This window comes from Protopterus annectens, chromosome 7.part0, assembly GCF_019279795.1.
Source record: "Protopterus annectens isolate FY-2018-M chromosome 7.part0, PAN1.0, whole genome shotgun sequence".
Classification (NCBI taxonomy): domain Eukaryota; kingdom Metazoa; phylum Chordata; order Ceratodontiformes; family Protopteridae; genus Protopterus; species Protopterus annectens.
The window spans coordinates 471,541,257-471,556,154 of NC_056739.1; the positions used below are offsets into that span (position 1 = coordinate 471,541,257).

Here is a 14,898-nt window from a genome sequence, read left to right on the forward strand (position 1 = left end):
TTTAATCAAACTAGGTGGGGGGCTGCACCCCCCCCCCCCCCACACACCCCCAACTATATATTCTAACTCCAGGATCGCACTACAGTGGGGAACAGGGCATATACACTGCTGCTACTATTTGTGGTGAAATGAAATTTGGTAAAATAAGTTTTCGAAAATTTGTGCTTTCGGAGATATGGTCTTGAAATACAATTTGGCGAAATGAACCAGATCCATATATATATATATATATATATATATATATACATATATATATATATATATATATATATATATATATATATATATATATATATATATATATATACATACACACACACACACACACACACACACACACACACACACACACACACACACACACACACATACATGCTCACTCACACAGACACACACACACACACACATACACACACACACACACACACACACACACACACACACATATGTACTCATATGTACATTCATGCTGCATATATCTCTTTTAATATTGTAGATTATTTTATTCAGTTCTATTTCCAAAACCTATTTACTGCTTGATTATTTTATTCTGTTCTATTTCCAAAACCTATTTATTGCTTAATATGACTCTGCTTGTTTTAGCAATGTAACCAGAGTTCCTACTAGTTGTAGTTAGAAAATAAATATTTTGAATCAGTTTCTGCTTGGAGTGTGGTCTGTTATCAGTAAAGGTTATGAGAGCATCAATAATGTTTAACAACAAAATGACAGAAGCCAGAAATTCCAGTGTCAGACTGTTATTTGCATTGTTTATCGTTTGTGTTGACACCAAACTTTTTGGCATAGCTTAGTGTACTGCTGCCGTTAAAATATTTCTGTAGGAAAAGATAACAGAAAAAATAAAAATGATCATTGTACAGAGGGTAGTTGTGCAATATTTATTTTCCTCAAGTTAGAATGGAAAGGAATGCCTTTATCTATGTGGGAAATATACTGCTATTGTATATTTTTAAGAGAATGCTTCTTATTTTCCTTAGGTGCCAAATTCTGTCTGCAGTAAAAGCTGTTCTCATGGCTACCAAAAGGTTTCTCGTAGGGGTCAGCCGATCTGTTGCTTTGACTGTTTTCTCTGTTCTAAGGGAGAAATCTCCAACCAAACTGGTAAGTAACAATATAGTGAATTTTATTAATTTAATCTAAAAATAAGATTGAGAAGATGGATACTTTATTCTCAAAATCTTAAAAAAATGGCCTATGAGAATGTGCTGCAATTTTCTTGACTCCACCTGTTCACACTATGTCATATATACATTCTTAACTATCTTTCGTAATAATTAAGCAAATAACCCTATGTGAGGTACTTGTAGAAAAGGCATGTAAATCAAGACTTAAAAGTCTGCAATAAATGTATAATTGCTCACAATGAGCAAATATCAGTAATTAAAAATATTGCCTTCACATTTATTAATACTAACAGCTACTTTAAATAAAGCAATTTATCACTTCTAGAGATAGAGGTCTTAAAAATCTGATTGTGGGGTCAACATTCTGGAACACAATAACAGCATAATCACAGTGATGTTGCATTTGGAGATAATGATCTGAGATGCGACTTAAGAAGAGCAAACATGGCCTTTCCCCCAGTACATCAAGTCTTTGCAAAGCTGTCTACTTTCAGCAAGATTTTCGTGGGACCTAATGGAAGGGAGACCTAATGACAGGCTCTTTCTAAAAAAATGCCAACTGATATACCCATTCGTAAAGTGTACAGCCATAAATGAACAGATCATTTGTATCCTATAATAGTACTACTTATCTTTTCAAAAGGTCTTGTAAAAAGCAGTGACATAGATGATGCAGGCTTTAAACAAAACAACCATGTAAAATTTTACTTGGTTTCTGTAAAATGGTGTAATAATTGCACAGCTCATCTCTTCAAATTAGATCTATAAAAATATGGAAGGAGACAATAACTTTAGAGACCATGGCAAAGCCTTCAACACAGTCATCTATCACATGGTCACTTAAATTCTTAAATGTGAGTCTAGATAGGCGTAAAGTCATGTAAACAAACCTACACATCAATTTTGCAAATTGTATACTGTTCATCCATATCATTACCCAACATATGGTATCTGAAGTGTCCGCCTGGGCTTAATAGCTACATATATTCTATTCACCTTCTCTGCAATATATTTAGCAATCTAACCACATCTGACTTTCTGAAGATGACCTAGCTGTATGCAGAAATAAAAAAAACACCACTCAGACTTTCACTGTGATAAATACCATAACTCCTTCTATATTGAGACACATAAAACATTATCCCCATTTATCTTCTTCTCTGTCATTTCTCCTCAGTTGGATGGAAACCATTAAATCATAGGAATAAATGTCTACAAAACTGTATATGGATCTGCTGCAGATATAACAAGGCTTTACTATTATGTTCATAGGTAGGTACTAGGCTATTGGCCCTAGGGCCTATATAAGCCTAGCCAAAAAAGGCACCCTGGCTTTCACCACCCAAGAAAATTACTTTCCTGTGCCATTGTCAAGCAGAACCACAGAAGTGATCCCTGGGGTGAATTTCCTATTACCCATCCAATCATCAAGATTTTTCTTGAAGAGTGCTAATGAGGAGCTCTGTTTGACATAGATAGATAGATAGATAGTCTGTTCCAGAGTATGGGAAGTCTCTGGGATAGGAATCTATCTCCCCAGCATGTTCTGTTTATTGTGGTGACAAGGTTTAGGTCCCTAGAGCGTGTAGCTCGGAGGGATTGGGATTTATTTAAGTGGAGCATGTCCAACAGCTCTGGGTTTGACATAGCTTTGTATGTTAAGCAAAGATCGCCTATGAATAGGCAATATGCAATGGAGTAAAGCTGGAGTTTTTTGAGACGGTCTGCATAAGGCATCTGTTTGAGGCCAGTAATCCTCTTTGTGAGGTATTTTTGCGGCCTTTCCAGTTGTTGTAGCTGTCTTGTGAGGTACATACCAAAAGGGGCGTTGTACTCTATAATGGGTCTAATGAGTGATGAGTAGAGGGGAGCAATGACCTCTTTTTTTCTGGATGAGAAACCTTTTGTGATGAGGTGTACCATGTAGAAGGATTTCCTAACCACTGTGGTGATGTGATTATCAAAGGAGAGACTACTATCCACCTATTTCCCAAGGTCTCTTATCACACTTTTGGTGTTAAGTAGACTACCCCCTATGTGGTAGTTCATGGGTACAGAGTTTTTACCAAAGGGGATAACAATGCACTTTTTGACATTGAGCTTGAGACATGGCTTTGACACCAGGCATCTGTCTCAGTGAGGCCCTTTTGTAGGATGTCCACATCATTAGGAGTTTTGATTATGACTCCTAGTTTGCAGTCATCTGCGAATTTAGTTAGCCAAAGACCTTCTGTGTTAGCCCTTACTTCAGAGAAGTAGATACCAAACAAGAGAGGACCCAGGACTGAACCCTGTGGTACTCCACTTGTCACTGGTCTGAAGTCTGATTTGGAGTCTGCTACTTTCACAGTGTGGGTTCTGTCAGTAAGCCAGGTGGCAACCCATCTTGTGACATATGGATTTATACCTAGTTTAGTGAGTTTGTCTATAACTCCAGAGTGGGGGATGGTGTCGAACACCTTGGCGAGATCTAGATAAGCTGTGTGAACCACCTTACCCTCATCTATGGCTTTGGTGACTACTTCAAAGAAGTCTATCAGGTTTTGGAGACATGATCTGCCTTTTACAAACCCAAACTGTGTAGGGTACAGATTTTGGAGATCTCCAATGTCTTTGTTTATGACTTCCATGATGATACGTTCCATGGCCTTGCAGACCAGGCTCTTCAGGCTATTGGAGCAGTAGACTCCTGGGTCTGTTGTGCCCCCCCCCCTTTGTGGAGTGGGATAACCGTTGCGGTGTGCCATTCAATGGGAACAAAGCCTGAGGTAAGGCTATGATTGAACATGGTACTTCGGTGGGGTGCCAGTTCATTCTGTAGTTCATGTAGATGGCAGCCTGGGATGTTGTCAAGTCCCATGGATGCTCTGTTCTTGGCTTTGGAGAGTGAGGTTTTTACCTGTGCAGCCGTGATTACAGGAACTTTGCATTCTTCCAGTATAAAGATGGGCCATTTAGGGGTGAGAGGGGGGTAAAGTTAGCACTGAACCTATCTGCCAAGATGATGGCAATATCAGTTGGTTCTGTTTATTTAGTGTCATTGTGCTGTAACTCAGAGCAGATCTGAGTGTTGCCATTGAGATTCTTGACATAGCTATAGAATGCTTTGTGGTTGTCTTTATAATCAGTGGCAATTTTGTTTTCATAACTAGCTTTGGAGAATTTTATGAGGGATCTCAGCTTCTTACTGAGGCTGACCAGGGAGTTCCTCCAATTGTGGGATTTTACTCTTTTTTGCAACAGTTTCTTTCTTCTGTTGTAGAGTTTGTTTATGGAAGAAGACCACCAGATTGGCTTCCTTTTTTGGAGGATAGCATCTTGGTTATGTTAGGGATGCCACGATTCATGCACTCGTGTAAGTGCTTATAAAGTGCATTTGTGTAGGATTCAGCCATCATACCTCTATTGTCCATCTGCATGGGTGTCATGAAGTTTGCCAGTTCTGTCTTAAGAAGCGTGAAGTTGGCTTTGGAGAAATTTTTTACGGTTGTTTTCCTAATGGAGGTGGGAGCAGGATGTGGATGTCTAGGGTGATTAGCTTGTGGTCGGATCTGACCAACGAGGAGCTGACCTCTGGTGTTGAACACCGGTCACCCATGTTGGTGATGACCAGGTCTAGGATATTGCTGCCCCTGGTGGGGGGGGGGGTGGATAAATTGATCCAAGGTGTTGGAATTGATGATTTCCAGAAAACGTTGAGCAAAAGATTTGGTACATGAGTAGTTTTCCCAGTTAATGGTAGGGTAGCTGAAATCACCCATTATTAGAGTGTTGGGTTGTACCTTAATATTTTCCAGTGTATCAAGAAAAGAGGAGTGGGAATCCTGGGGCATGGTGAGGGGTCTGTAGCAAGCTACAATCTGGATTGCGGTTTTGCCCAGAGTTAGTTGAATCTGGATAATCTCGGATGCATTATGCTGAGCAACTAGCTTGGAGGTGTGGATATCCTTAATGAATATGGACACACCTCCAGCTTTAGTGTTTCAGTCCGGGTTTGGTGGCCGAAAGGTGTGGTATGAATTATAGCCTGGTAATGCAGGGGTGCTCTCTGGAGCTTTGAACCAGGTCTTTGTCACTGCACAGATGTCAGTGTTCTCCATTTTAAGGAGTGCCTCGAGTGAGTGCATTTTGAGGTTTAGACTTCTAGCATTGAGTAGTATTACCCTCAGATTTTGCTTGCTTGTACCTGTTATGGTGGTGAATTTGTCATTTGAGCCTTGCCTAAAAAAGGCACTATAGGTGTGGCAAGAACCTTTGCCAGTATCTGGAATCCCAAGGGCGACAGGTGCAGGCCATCTCTGGCAAAGCAGCGTGGCCTGTCGATCATGTCATCCCAGGCAGACAGATACTGGATTCCCTTAGAATGACACCAGAAGCTTAGCGAATTGTTAAAGTCAATCATTTTGTCCTTGTACTGTGGTATCATTCTGGGTGATGGCAGGATGCTACTCAGGGCTGGGGTCATACCTGCCTGGGCTACAAGATAGGAGACTCCTCCATGTCTGTTTTCATGTAGTCCAGGGAGGTATGTCTCAGGTCATTCACACCAACATGGACAACGACAGAGTCATATTTGTACTTGTTGTGGAGTGACCTGAGTGTGTGCATTATATGGTGGATTCTGGCACCTGACAGGTAGTTGACAGTAACTTTTTCCTTGTTTAGCCTGGTAAGTGGAAAATCAGTGTGCCTGACTATAGAGTCACCTATGACTAAAGTGTTGGGTACGTTATGCCTTATGGGCTGTAGTTGAGTGGCACACTGAGTATGTGGGCTATGTGTCATTTGAGTTGTGTTGGGGGGTGGAGGTTGCTTGCATTTCTGCTTTGGCGGTCTCTGTTCTTTGGGCAGATTTGTACTGAGAGCCTCCATGAATGAAGGTGTGTGTTTTGTGCTTCTGTGTGTGTGTTTTGGTGGTGTAGATTTTGAGGGACTATGTGATAAGTGTGGTGTGGTGCAAGTGTTTACCTTTTCCTTTTGACTGTCTAGTCCAGTCTTCGGTGAAGAGAGCTTTGCTTCCAGTTTGGCTATATAAGTGCATCTCTCACAGGTCATAGGAGGAGAGGGTTGTCTGTGTACATGAGACAATTGCTGCATTTTCCCAAGATGCCCAGATTCATCAGGTAGACAGGTGAAAACACCAGGAGCTGACCTTTAGACATGCCTGAATAGGTGCTTATTTATTAAGTACTAAAAACAGTTTTCCTCTAGACAAGTGAGGAAAGTTGAGTGCTGTAGTAATTTGAAACTTATTTAGTGCTTGCAATGAGTTCTGAACAAATGCTGAGCTCAAAGAAACAGATTTGAGTGCTAAAACTAAAAAGCTGGCTAGTTGCAAGGGGAAAATTTGAAGAACAGACTTTATGGCGCCAGGAATAGTTTAACCCCAGTTAAGTGGGGGGGGGGGGGCTTAGGAGCTCACAAACAGTCCTGGACACAGCAAATCAGTATCTGGACAAGACCTGCCGCAGGAAAGGGGGGAAGCAAGCTTATAATTTTTTAAGTGGAGATGGAGAAAGCTGGAACAGAAGTTAATTCAACGTTAAGAATCTGAGTGGGTTGTCCTTCACAAATGTTCTCTATTAGATTGAGTGAACTAATGACACTAGACTGGGAGGAGTGTCACAGATCAAATATACAGTATGGGTGGGCAAATGCTAAGCCACCAAGTATATGAACAGTGGGTGGGAAACATTACAGTTCCTAGCTGTAGCCACTAAATGAAAGTTTTAAACAGATCAAGGAGCAAGCAGACTCTAGAGTATGGCTTTAACTGTAAACAGACAATTATAGTAATGCACACTATTACAGTTCCTAGCTGTAGAACACAGAAGCCTCAAAAAATCAAAAATGCACAGAAAAGCTCGGATAGAGCACTCACAAACAGAAAATACAACTCTCGGTATGAAAAAGTAGTTTACAGTTAAGTAACTCAGTAAACATGCAATTAGAGTAATGAAACAATATCTAGCAATGAAAAATACAGTGAAAACAGTATAAAACAGTACATAAATGCAGAGAAACAATAAAAAAAGCTTTATAACAGTGCAAAATGTAGTAAATCAACTGTATATCACAATTATAAGCGTTTCAGATGTGCAGTTTAGTGAAATAAGTGTAAGAAATAACTTATCCTGCTCGTGGAATCGTAAGGAATTTCCACGTATGCAATGCAATTCAGAGCCTGAGCAATACAACTTCCAAAAGGGTCTAAGAGTGTTAGTAACACATCAATTGTCTGTATCCAAACCTATGTCGAATACATAAAAGATACATTCACCCAAAATGAATACTAATCATTAACTTGTCTAAACAGTGTTTGTATAAAAGAAAGGAATACCATGGTCAAATTATCTCAAAAGCAAATATTCTTCCTACACAATAATTATAATTATTCAGATTTGCTTATAATTTATGTACAATTGCCTAATGCACATCCCTAGCTGTTCTCCTACCTATGCTCACTCTCCCATCCCACAGATCTTAGCTATCCAACACTTAAGTCTACAAAGTTCTATTAACTCCCATAATTAACTCAAAAGTACCTCTTCAATAATTGACTGAAGTCAGTGAAAAAATAGCTTTGCCCATCATAATATACTCAAAAGACTAGTTGCTTTTATACACAAACTATCTTGCCAGCCCTTCCAAATTACTGCCTTTTTGGGTACACCTCTAGAAGCAGGAACATAATGTTGAATGGCTGCAATTACAGTCCTGCTTCCAGGGGAGCTGTCAGTAAAATATTAAATTCTAGGAATAATACTTAAGCTAATGACACAGTAGTACCACTGATACATGAAGAGCGCCACTTCTTTTTAAGGAGTTAACAAAACTACATTTACTGAAGAATTCTATTTCAATCATTTGTGAGGTTATAGTTTCCTAATTCTGTCTTGTTACAAGGAAACAAGGTTTAATGAAAGACTCAATTCCTCATGATCTAAAAATGATTTTATTCTCATCAGTGGATTAAACAGATTGCTGAATATTATTACTTCTTATACCATTTCAGTGCTGCAGCACAACTGGAGTCTGACCTGGTAATCAATGAGCATATGTCTGGAAACCAGACTTTGATGGCATATTAGTGTTATCCCTGGGAGTGCACCCATCCACTTACACACATGGACAGTTCAGGAAATCTGCAGTTTCACCTGTATGTCTTAGAAGTGTGAGGAAACCATATTGCTTGGCAGAAATGTATATCCCCACAGGAACAGCATATATTTTTTTCTGCACAAAAGGCATCCCTTCCTAGAAATAAATTGGGGAACCAAGCACTATGAGGCAACAATGCTAACCCAAGAGAGTTGCCCAGCCTTATTTTTTACTGCTTAATCATTCCAGCTTATATTACATGCAAAAGTTTTGATGTTTAGATTTTTTACTTGAATGACAGCAGAAATAACCAGTGAACTGAAGTATAACTAAAATAACCTGCCTCTCAAGGTCAATAAATTGAAGAGGTCGAAAAGTGCAGCAGCATGCAACATAAACAAGGGCTGCTTCAGAAACATCTTTGTCAAAAACAATATGTATCAGATGTATTTATTTGTAATTTTTTGATAATTTAGATGAACAGATACGGTGCATGGTTTGTAGCCATAAATGTTAGTATGTGAGCTCCACAGATATCTTGTTTCTTCACATTTACACCATGGCAAGTGTTGACAAGACAGCATAGATCCCTAAATGTATTTTACAACATCATGATTTGAAATACCTTTATCTTTGACTGCTATAACTTTAAAGTTTTTTTTTTACTTTTTTCTTTACATTTATACATATAGATCTCTTTCTTTCTCTCTGTATAAATGTATATATATGGTGTGCGTAGTTAGAAGATAGATGATTGGCGTTCCACATGGGTTATTTTGTGGGTTATTATATTACTTGCACCTTTTTCATTCTAATTAAATAAAATCTGCATTTTCAGAATGTTATAGCTTGGGAATATCCATCATTCAATATTGAATACTTGTCTAGATCATGTTTGGTGAATATGGATTTGATGTTTTCTGCTGTAATACATTAAACACCTTGGTGTTTGTAGTAATAGCATACTTTTCATTCATTCATTTACACTCAGATTGCCCTCTTAAACCAGTGCAAGGTTAAAGGGCATCAGAGGCATATAGTGAATGTGAGACATAGAAACTCTTCCTGAATGGGGTATCAGCCCCTTGAAGGATGCACACATGCATGCACATGTCTGCATACACATGCTCACACACTGAGATTTATAGACAAGTTGTAAAGTTCAGAAAAAAATATGCAATACACCTTGTGCATTAGGCAAGCCTGTCAAAAATCTAAGAGCCCCCCCCCCATTGTGTAGAAACACAGGTCCACACTATTGGGTAGTGAAAGATTCAATGCTGTACTTTAATTTGTTCATTGGGAGTGGTGCTTATGATAAAAGCTACAAATAACTAATCTGGTACACTGCAACATTATGATACTTGCATAGTACAGAAGTCAAGCATTTAATACTAAACAAGTTAACCTAAAGGAAGAACAGTGCAGAAAGTGCATTAACTTCTGCTGCTAGGTAGGCATTCTAAGAGGTCTGTGAATCTGCAGAAATATCCAGTCCAGGTATGTAGCATTGACCAATTATGTGGGTGTGAAGCCATTTGTCCCTATGTGATGGTGTGTCTGTGTTTGTAGAGGAATAGTGCATGAATGGTTCTCTGAGCATCTGTACACAAATGGTTCTTGTGAATATATGTGTGCCTGAATGTCTTTCTGACTTGGTGTGTGTGTGTGTGTGTGTGTGTGTGTGTGTGTGTGTGTGTGTGTGTGTGTGTTTATTGAATGCTGACTGTGTATGTGTGTGTGTGTGTGTGTGTGTGTGTGTGTGTGTGTGTGTGTGTGTGTGTGTGTGTGTGTGTGTCTGTGTGTGTGTCTATGTGTGTGTGTGTTTGTGTGTTTATTGAATGCTGACTGTATGTGTGTGTGTGTGTGTGTGTGTGTGTGTGTGTGTGTGTGTGTGTGCGCGCGCGTGAACGTGTATGCATGCGTGTGTGTGTGCACGTGTGTGTGTGTGTATGCGTGAGTGTCTATTGCATGATGACTGTCTAATGTGTGTCTGCATGTATGTGTGTTTATTGCATGATGACTGTCTAATGTGATATGTGGGTTGCATGAATGGAAGCATCATGATTATAGAGTAAGTACATACCAGATGTGTGTGTGAGTAGAACAGGGTCTGTGCACGGAGTTTGCATTTATATATCTGTGTGGTCCTATGCTACTGTCCTCAGTAGTTAAGTAAAGAAGGGGTGCACAGTGCACAACAGCTTTGCACTACCTACACTTCCCTGTCCCATAGCTGTGAAGGTAGGAACAGTATGTCAGTCATCTGTGTGTAGCTGACTGTCTTGATGCATCTGCATGTGTGTGTGTGTGTGTGAGTTTGTGTGTGTGTATGTGTGTGTGTGTGTATATGTGTGTGTGTGTGTGTGTGTGTGTGTGTGTGTGTGTGTGTGTGTGTGTGTGTGTGTATGTGTGTGTGTATGTTTGTGTCTGCATTTATGTACCTGTATGTGGGAAGGTGAGTGACCTGTGCTGCTTTATAGCATATGTTGAGCAGTTCATAGCTGTACAAAGTCTACAGTAATGAGATGGTATGTGGGGATATGTGTGACTGTAAATCACAAGAGGGTGCAGCATGGAACCTCGACATACTGGTGCAGTCCATGCTATTCCTATTTTTTATGAATTATCACAGCCACTGTCTTTGCCAGATCATTATATTATATCATTGGATTTCATCACATAAAATCATTTAAATCACCAGTCAGCCATATCTTGGTAACATCTGCAGCTGTCTAATGTGTAAATGAAAGACTACTCTAATATCTGAAAGATTATGTGTTAAGGCTTATGCTAATCAGGTTCCAAAATGCACTATGGTTTGTTTTCATTTAGGTATTCTTTAATGCTGCCAGCTAGGTTTATACACATTATCTATACCATACACAATACATGATTGGGGAATTGGGTCATGAAATGGTAATGTGTGCAGATTGTTACTGTTACTTCCTTTCTTTCTTAAGTAATATTAAATAGATATTGTCATGCATATTGTATTTTATCAAATGTTATGGTATCCAGCAATGCTCTGGTAAGAATTACAATTACTTAAGCCATGATTCACCTAATATTAATTTCCCCCCAGATGCTGTGAACTGCATGAAGTGTTCAGAAGATTTCTGGTCTAATGACAAACGAGACAAATGTATCCCAAAACATCTAGAATATCTTTCCTATGAAGACCCTTTGGGGCAGTCACTGTTTTGTTGCAGTCTTGCCTTCAGCGTGATGACAGTTTCTATTCTCTGCAATTTTCTAAAATTCAAAGACACTCCAATAGTCAAGGCCAACAACCGAGAACTCAGCTACCTCCTTCTAATAGCCCTTGTACTTTGCTTTCTCTGTTCACTGTTGTTCATTGGTCAGCCTGCAAAACTGTCTTGCATGTTTCATCAAGTAATATTTGGTTTGACATTTTCTCTTTGTGTATCATGTGTTTTAGCAAAAACAGTTATGGTTGTGCTTGCCTTTAATGCTACAAAGCCTGGCAGCAGGTTAAGAAGCTGGGTAGGACCAAAGGTTTCCAACTCTATTGTCATCTCTGGATTCTTAATTCAAGTCATCATATGTTGTGCTTGGCTGTCTGTATCTGCTCCATTCCCAGAATTCAACAAGACTGCAGAAGATGGAAAGATAATCATTGGATGTAATGAAGGTTCAATATTTGCCTTTTGGATAATGCTGGGATACTTGGGTTTGTTAGCTGTTGTTTCCTTTGTTGTTGCTTTCTTAGCCAGGAATCTACCTGGTAGCTTCAATGAGGCCAAGTATATTACCTTTAGCATGCTGGTATTTGTCAGTGTATGGCTGTCATTTATCCCTGCATACCTGAGCACCAGGGGGATGTACATGGTGGCTGTGGAAATTTTTGCCATCCTGGCTTCTAGTGCTGGAATGCTTGTCTGTATATTCTTACCTAAGTGTTACATCATAATACTGAGACCAAAAATGAACACAAGAGAATATATGGTAGGGAAAGGTGATTCATTAAAATAATGCCCAGCAGACTGCTTTTATTTATTTTTTTCTAATTTATTTATTTATTTTGAAATGTAACATATCAATGTCCTGATAACGTTTGCTGTAATATGTCATATGGGGGTCCCATCTTAAGTTTTCCCTAGTTTCAAGGTTTCATATTGGCTAATATTCCTTTGTTTCTGAAATGGTAACTAATAATTATTTCTGGATATTTCTATTATTTCAGGGTGTATCACAGTGCTGTTACTTATACTGAGAACAGGTGTTCTGGTATATGGCCCTGGTGTATGCCTGTTTATATTTTGGCTTTATATTGAAATATGTCACACTGACAGCAAGTCTTCCAGATTCAGGGCATACAGTGAGAGCATCTCTTTTCGAATCTGGCCTAAGGAGTTTTCAGATTGCTATTGATCTTGGACTCTGGTTGTGGTATGATTGTTTCTTTATTTGTCAATAATGGAATGCATGTCTTTCCTGGAAATGTAACAAACCTTATATCAAAAAGGTAGAATATTTCCTCTTCTTCATAACAAAAATATGAATTACTGAGAAAATAAGTGAATTTTTAGGAAAATAAATAATAAACAAGAATAAGTGTAAAAAAATGGGTAATTTATTGTGATGTGAATAATCTCTTCTTTCTCTTTATCAAATAAATCAGACTAGAAAAGGTTAATTGGGGGCATGACCAAGATAGCTAACTGAGAGCAGCAATGGATGAAATTCTCGAACTGAAAACTTTTATCTGACAAAAAAAGCTAATCAAAAAGTAGGAATTTAGAGATACTTGATAGCTATTCATATTTACTACTAGTAAGAGAAAAGTTAGATAGCTTGAAGTTCTTCAAAAGCTGTAATTTTCCTGTCAGAATTTTGTCTGCTTCATTAAAGAGAAGAGACTATAACATGAGCCACTCAAAAAGTGGTACTCAGGATTCTTCTGTTAAAAAGTATATCCCATCACTAATACCTAGCATGCAGAATGTAGTAATAAAAAAAGTCAAACTGGATACTAAAATATCAAGTGTTAAAGAAGAATGCAGAAAGGATATGCATCATTTAGAAATTCTTAGGAAACAACAAAGTGTACAAATTAGTAGTATAGAAGAAGCTTTGAATGACAATGAAGGGAAAGTAACTGAAGGTGAGTCTCAAAGTGAATTCTTTTTAAAATATATTAACTAATTTACAGATAAAGTTGTTGATTTAGCAACTAGACTGAGATGAAACAATATCAGAATATATGGCATGCCTGAGAAATATGAGGGAGATAACATAAAAAAAAAAACTTCTTAATAACCTCCCTGCCTAAAATAATGAATTTACCTGAAACTTTACATTTTGGAATTAGAAGGGCACCCAGGGCCTTGATCGTTCATTCAATGAAAGAAAACTCACCACCATGTTCTATAATACTTAAGTTTATATCCATCATGGAAAAATACCAAATAGTAAAAGCACATGGTCAAGCCCACCTATTTAAGTAGGTGAGCATGTAATCTGATTTGACAATGACTTTTCCAATGAAGCAATTAATAAAAAGAAATCCTGCTTGCTACCGATTAAAGAACTTAAAAAGAACAATATTATATCTATTTTAGTGTTTCATGCAAAGATCAAAATATTTCTTTCTGAAGGAATCAAAGTATTTGATACACTGGAAGAGACATATACATTTGTTAATAAAAATAAAATTATTAACAACACCATAAAAATGGACTGAAATGCTGAATCCCTCAAGAGTCAGACTGAACAGAGTCAAGGAAAACTGCTTCTAAAGTTAAAAAAGAATTCAAACAAGTGACATTTATTTTCTGACTACAGGAACTTTATCTTTTGAAACAATACATTTGACCTCTAATTAAATGGTTTATTTAGGCCTTTAAGCTTCAAATCATATGCAAGTATGACTTTATGTTTTAAATTAAAGCAGTTTATGTAATAGGGAATATAAATATATATAACCTTGCTATTGTTATAATGAAAAAATGAATATAGTTCATTTGAACTAAACTTATAATGCATTTCTAAAAGTTAAAGATATATTTCCTGTATAAGAGTGACATTAAATTATAATTAGTAGAAATGGTAACTTTAAACGTATATAAGATAATTTTATTTATTTACTCAGTATGCACATTATAGGGTTCAATGAATATCAGATCTAATTAATATGCTAATTAGGAATGTTAAAGTGTTGGCAACTGTGTTTTGTTTTTTAGAACGCATTCTTTTCCCAGGTTGCTTATGAAGCAATTAGCACTTAAAAAAAACAAGCTCAAAATTAAAGAATGATTTAGTTGTATAAAACTACTTGATTCTAACTTGCTTTGCTTCCTGCCTGCTTCTTGAGTAGTTTTGATGAACACCTGGGTCAAAGAAGAGTTCAAAGTTCAACACTGATGTTTGTGAAAGTATGAAGTCCCTGACTTGTGGCTGTGATGATGAGTAGAAAATAATTGAACCTCTCATTAAATGTCTATGTCAGAAATCTGCTCAAAATAACATTTTTTTATCTGGTGCACATTGCACTAGATGCAAAACTTTTTATGTAGGAAAAGCAGTTAACAAACTAAAATCAAGAGTTGTTAAACAAGTGCATAACCTAAAATACCTCAACCTTTGAAACCCACTTGTTGTGCATGCACAGCACAATGCAAGCACAGTG

At 37.9% G+C, this 14,898-nt stretch overlaps 1 protein-coding gene across 1 annotated transcript in view; it reads left to right on the top strand.

The window, feature by feature from the left end:
* The window catches only part of LOC122805988 (extracellular calcium-sensing receptor-like), a 249,198-nt gene extending 236,956 nt beyond the window's left edge, over positions 1-12,242 (top strand). Inside the window, exons 4-5 of the mRNA XM_044076226.1 lie at positions 999-1,122; positions 11,332-12,242. Of these exons, the coding sequence (XP_043932161.1) occupies positions 999-1,122; positions 11,332-12,242 (1,035 nt within the window). The remainder of the gene's footprint in view (positions 1-998; positions 1,123-11,331) is intronic.
* Positions 12,243-14,898: the final 2,656 nt, after the last annotated feature.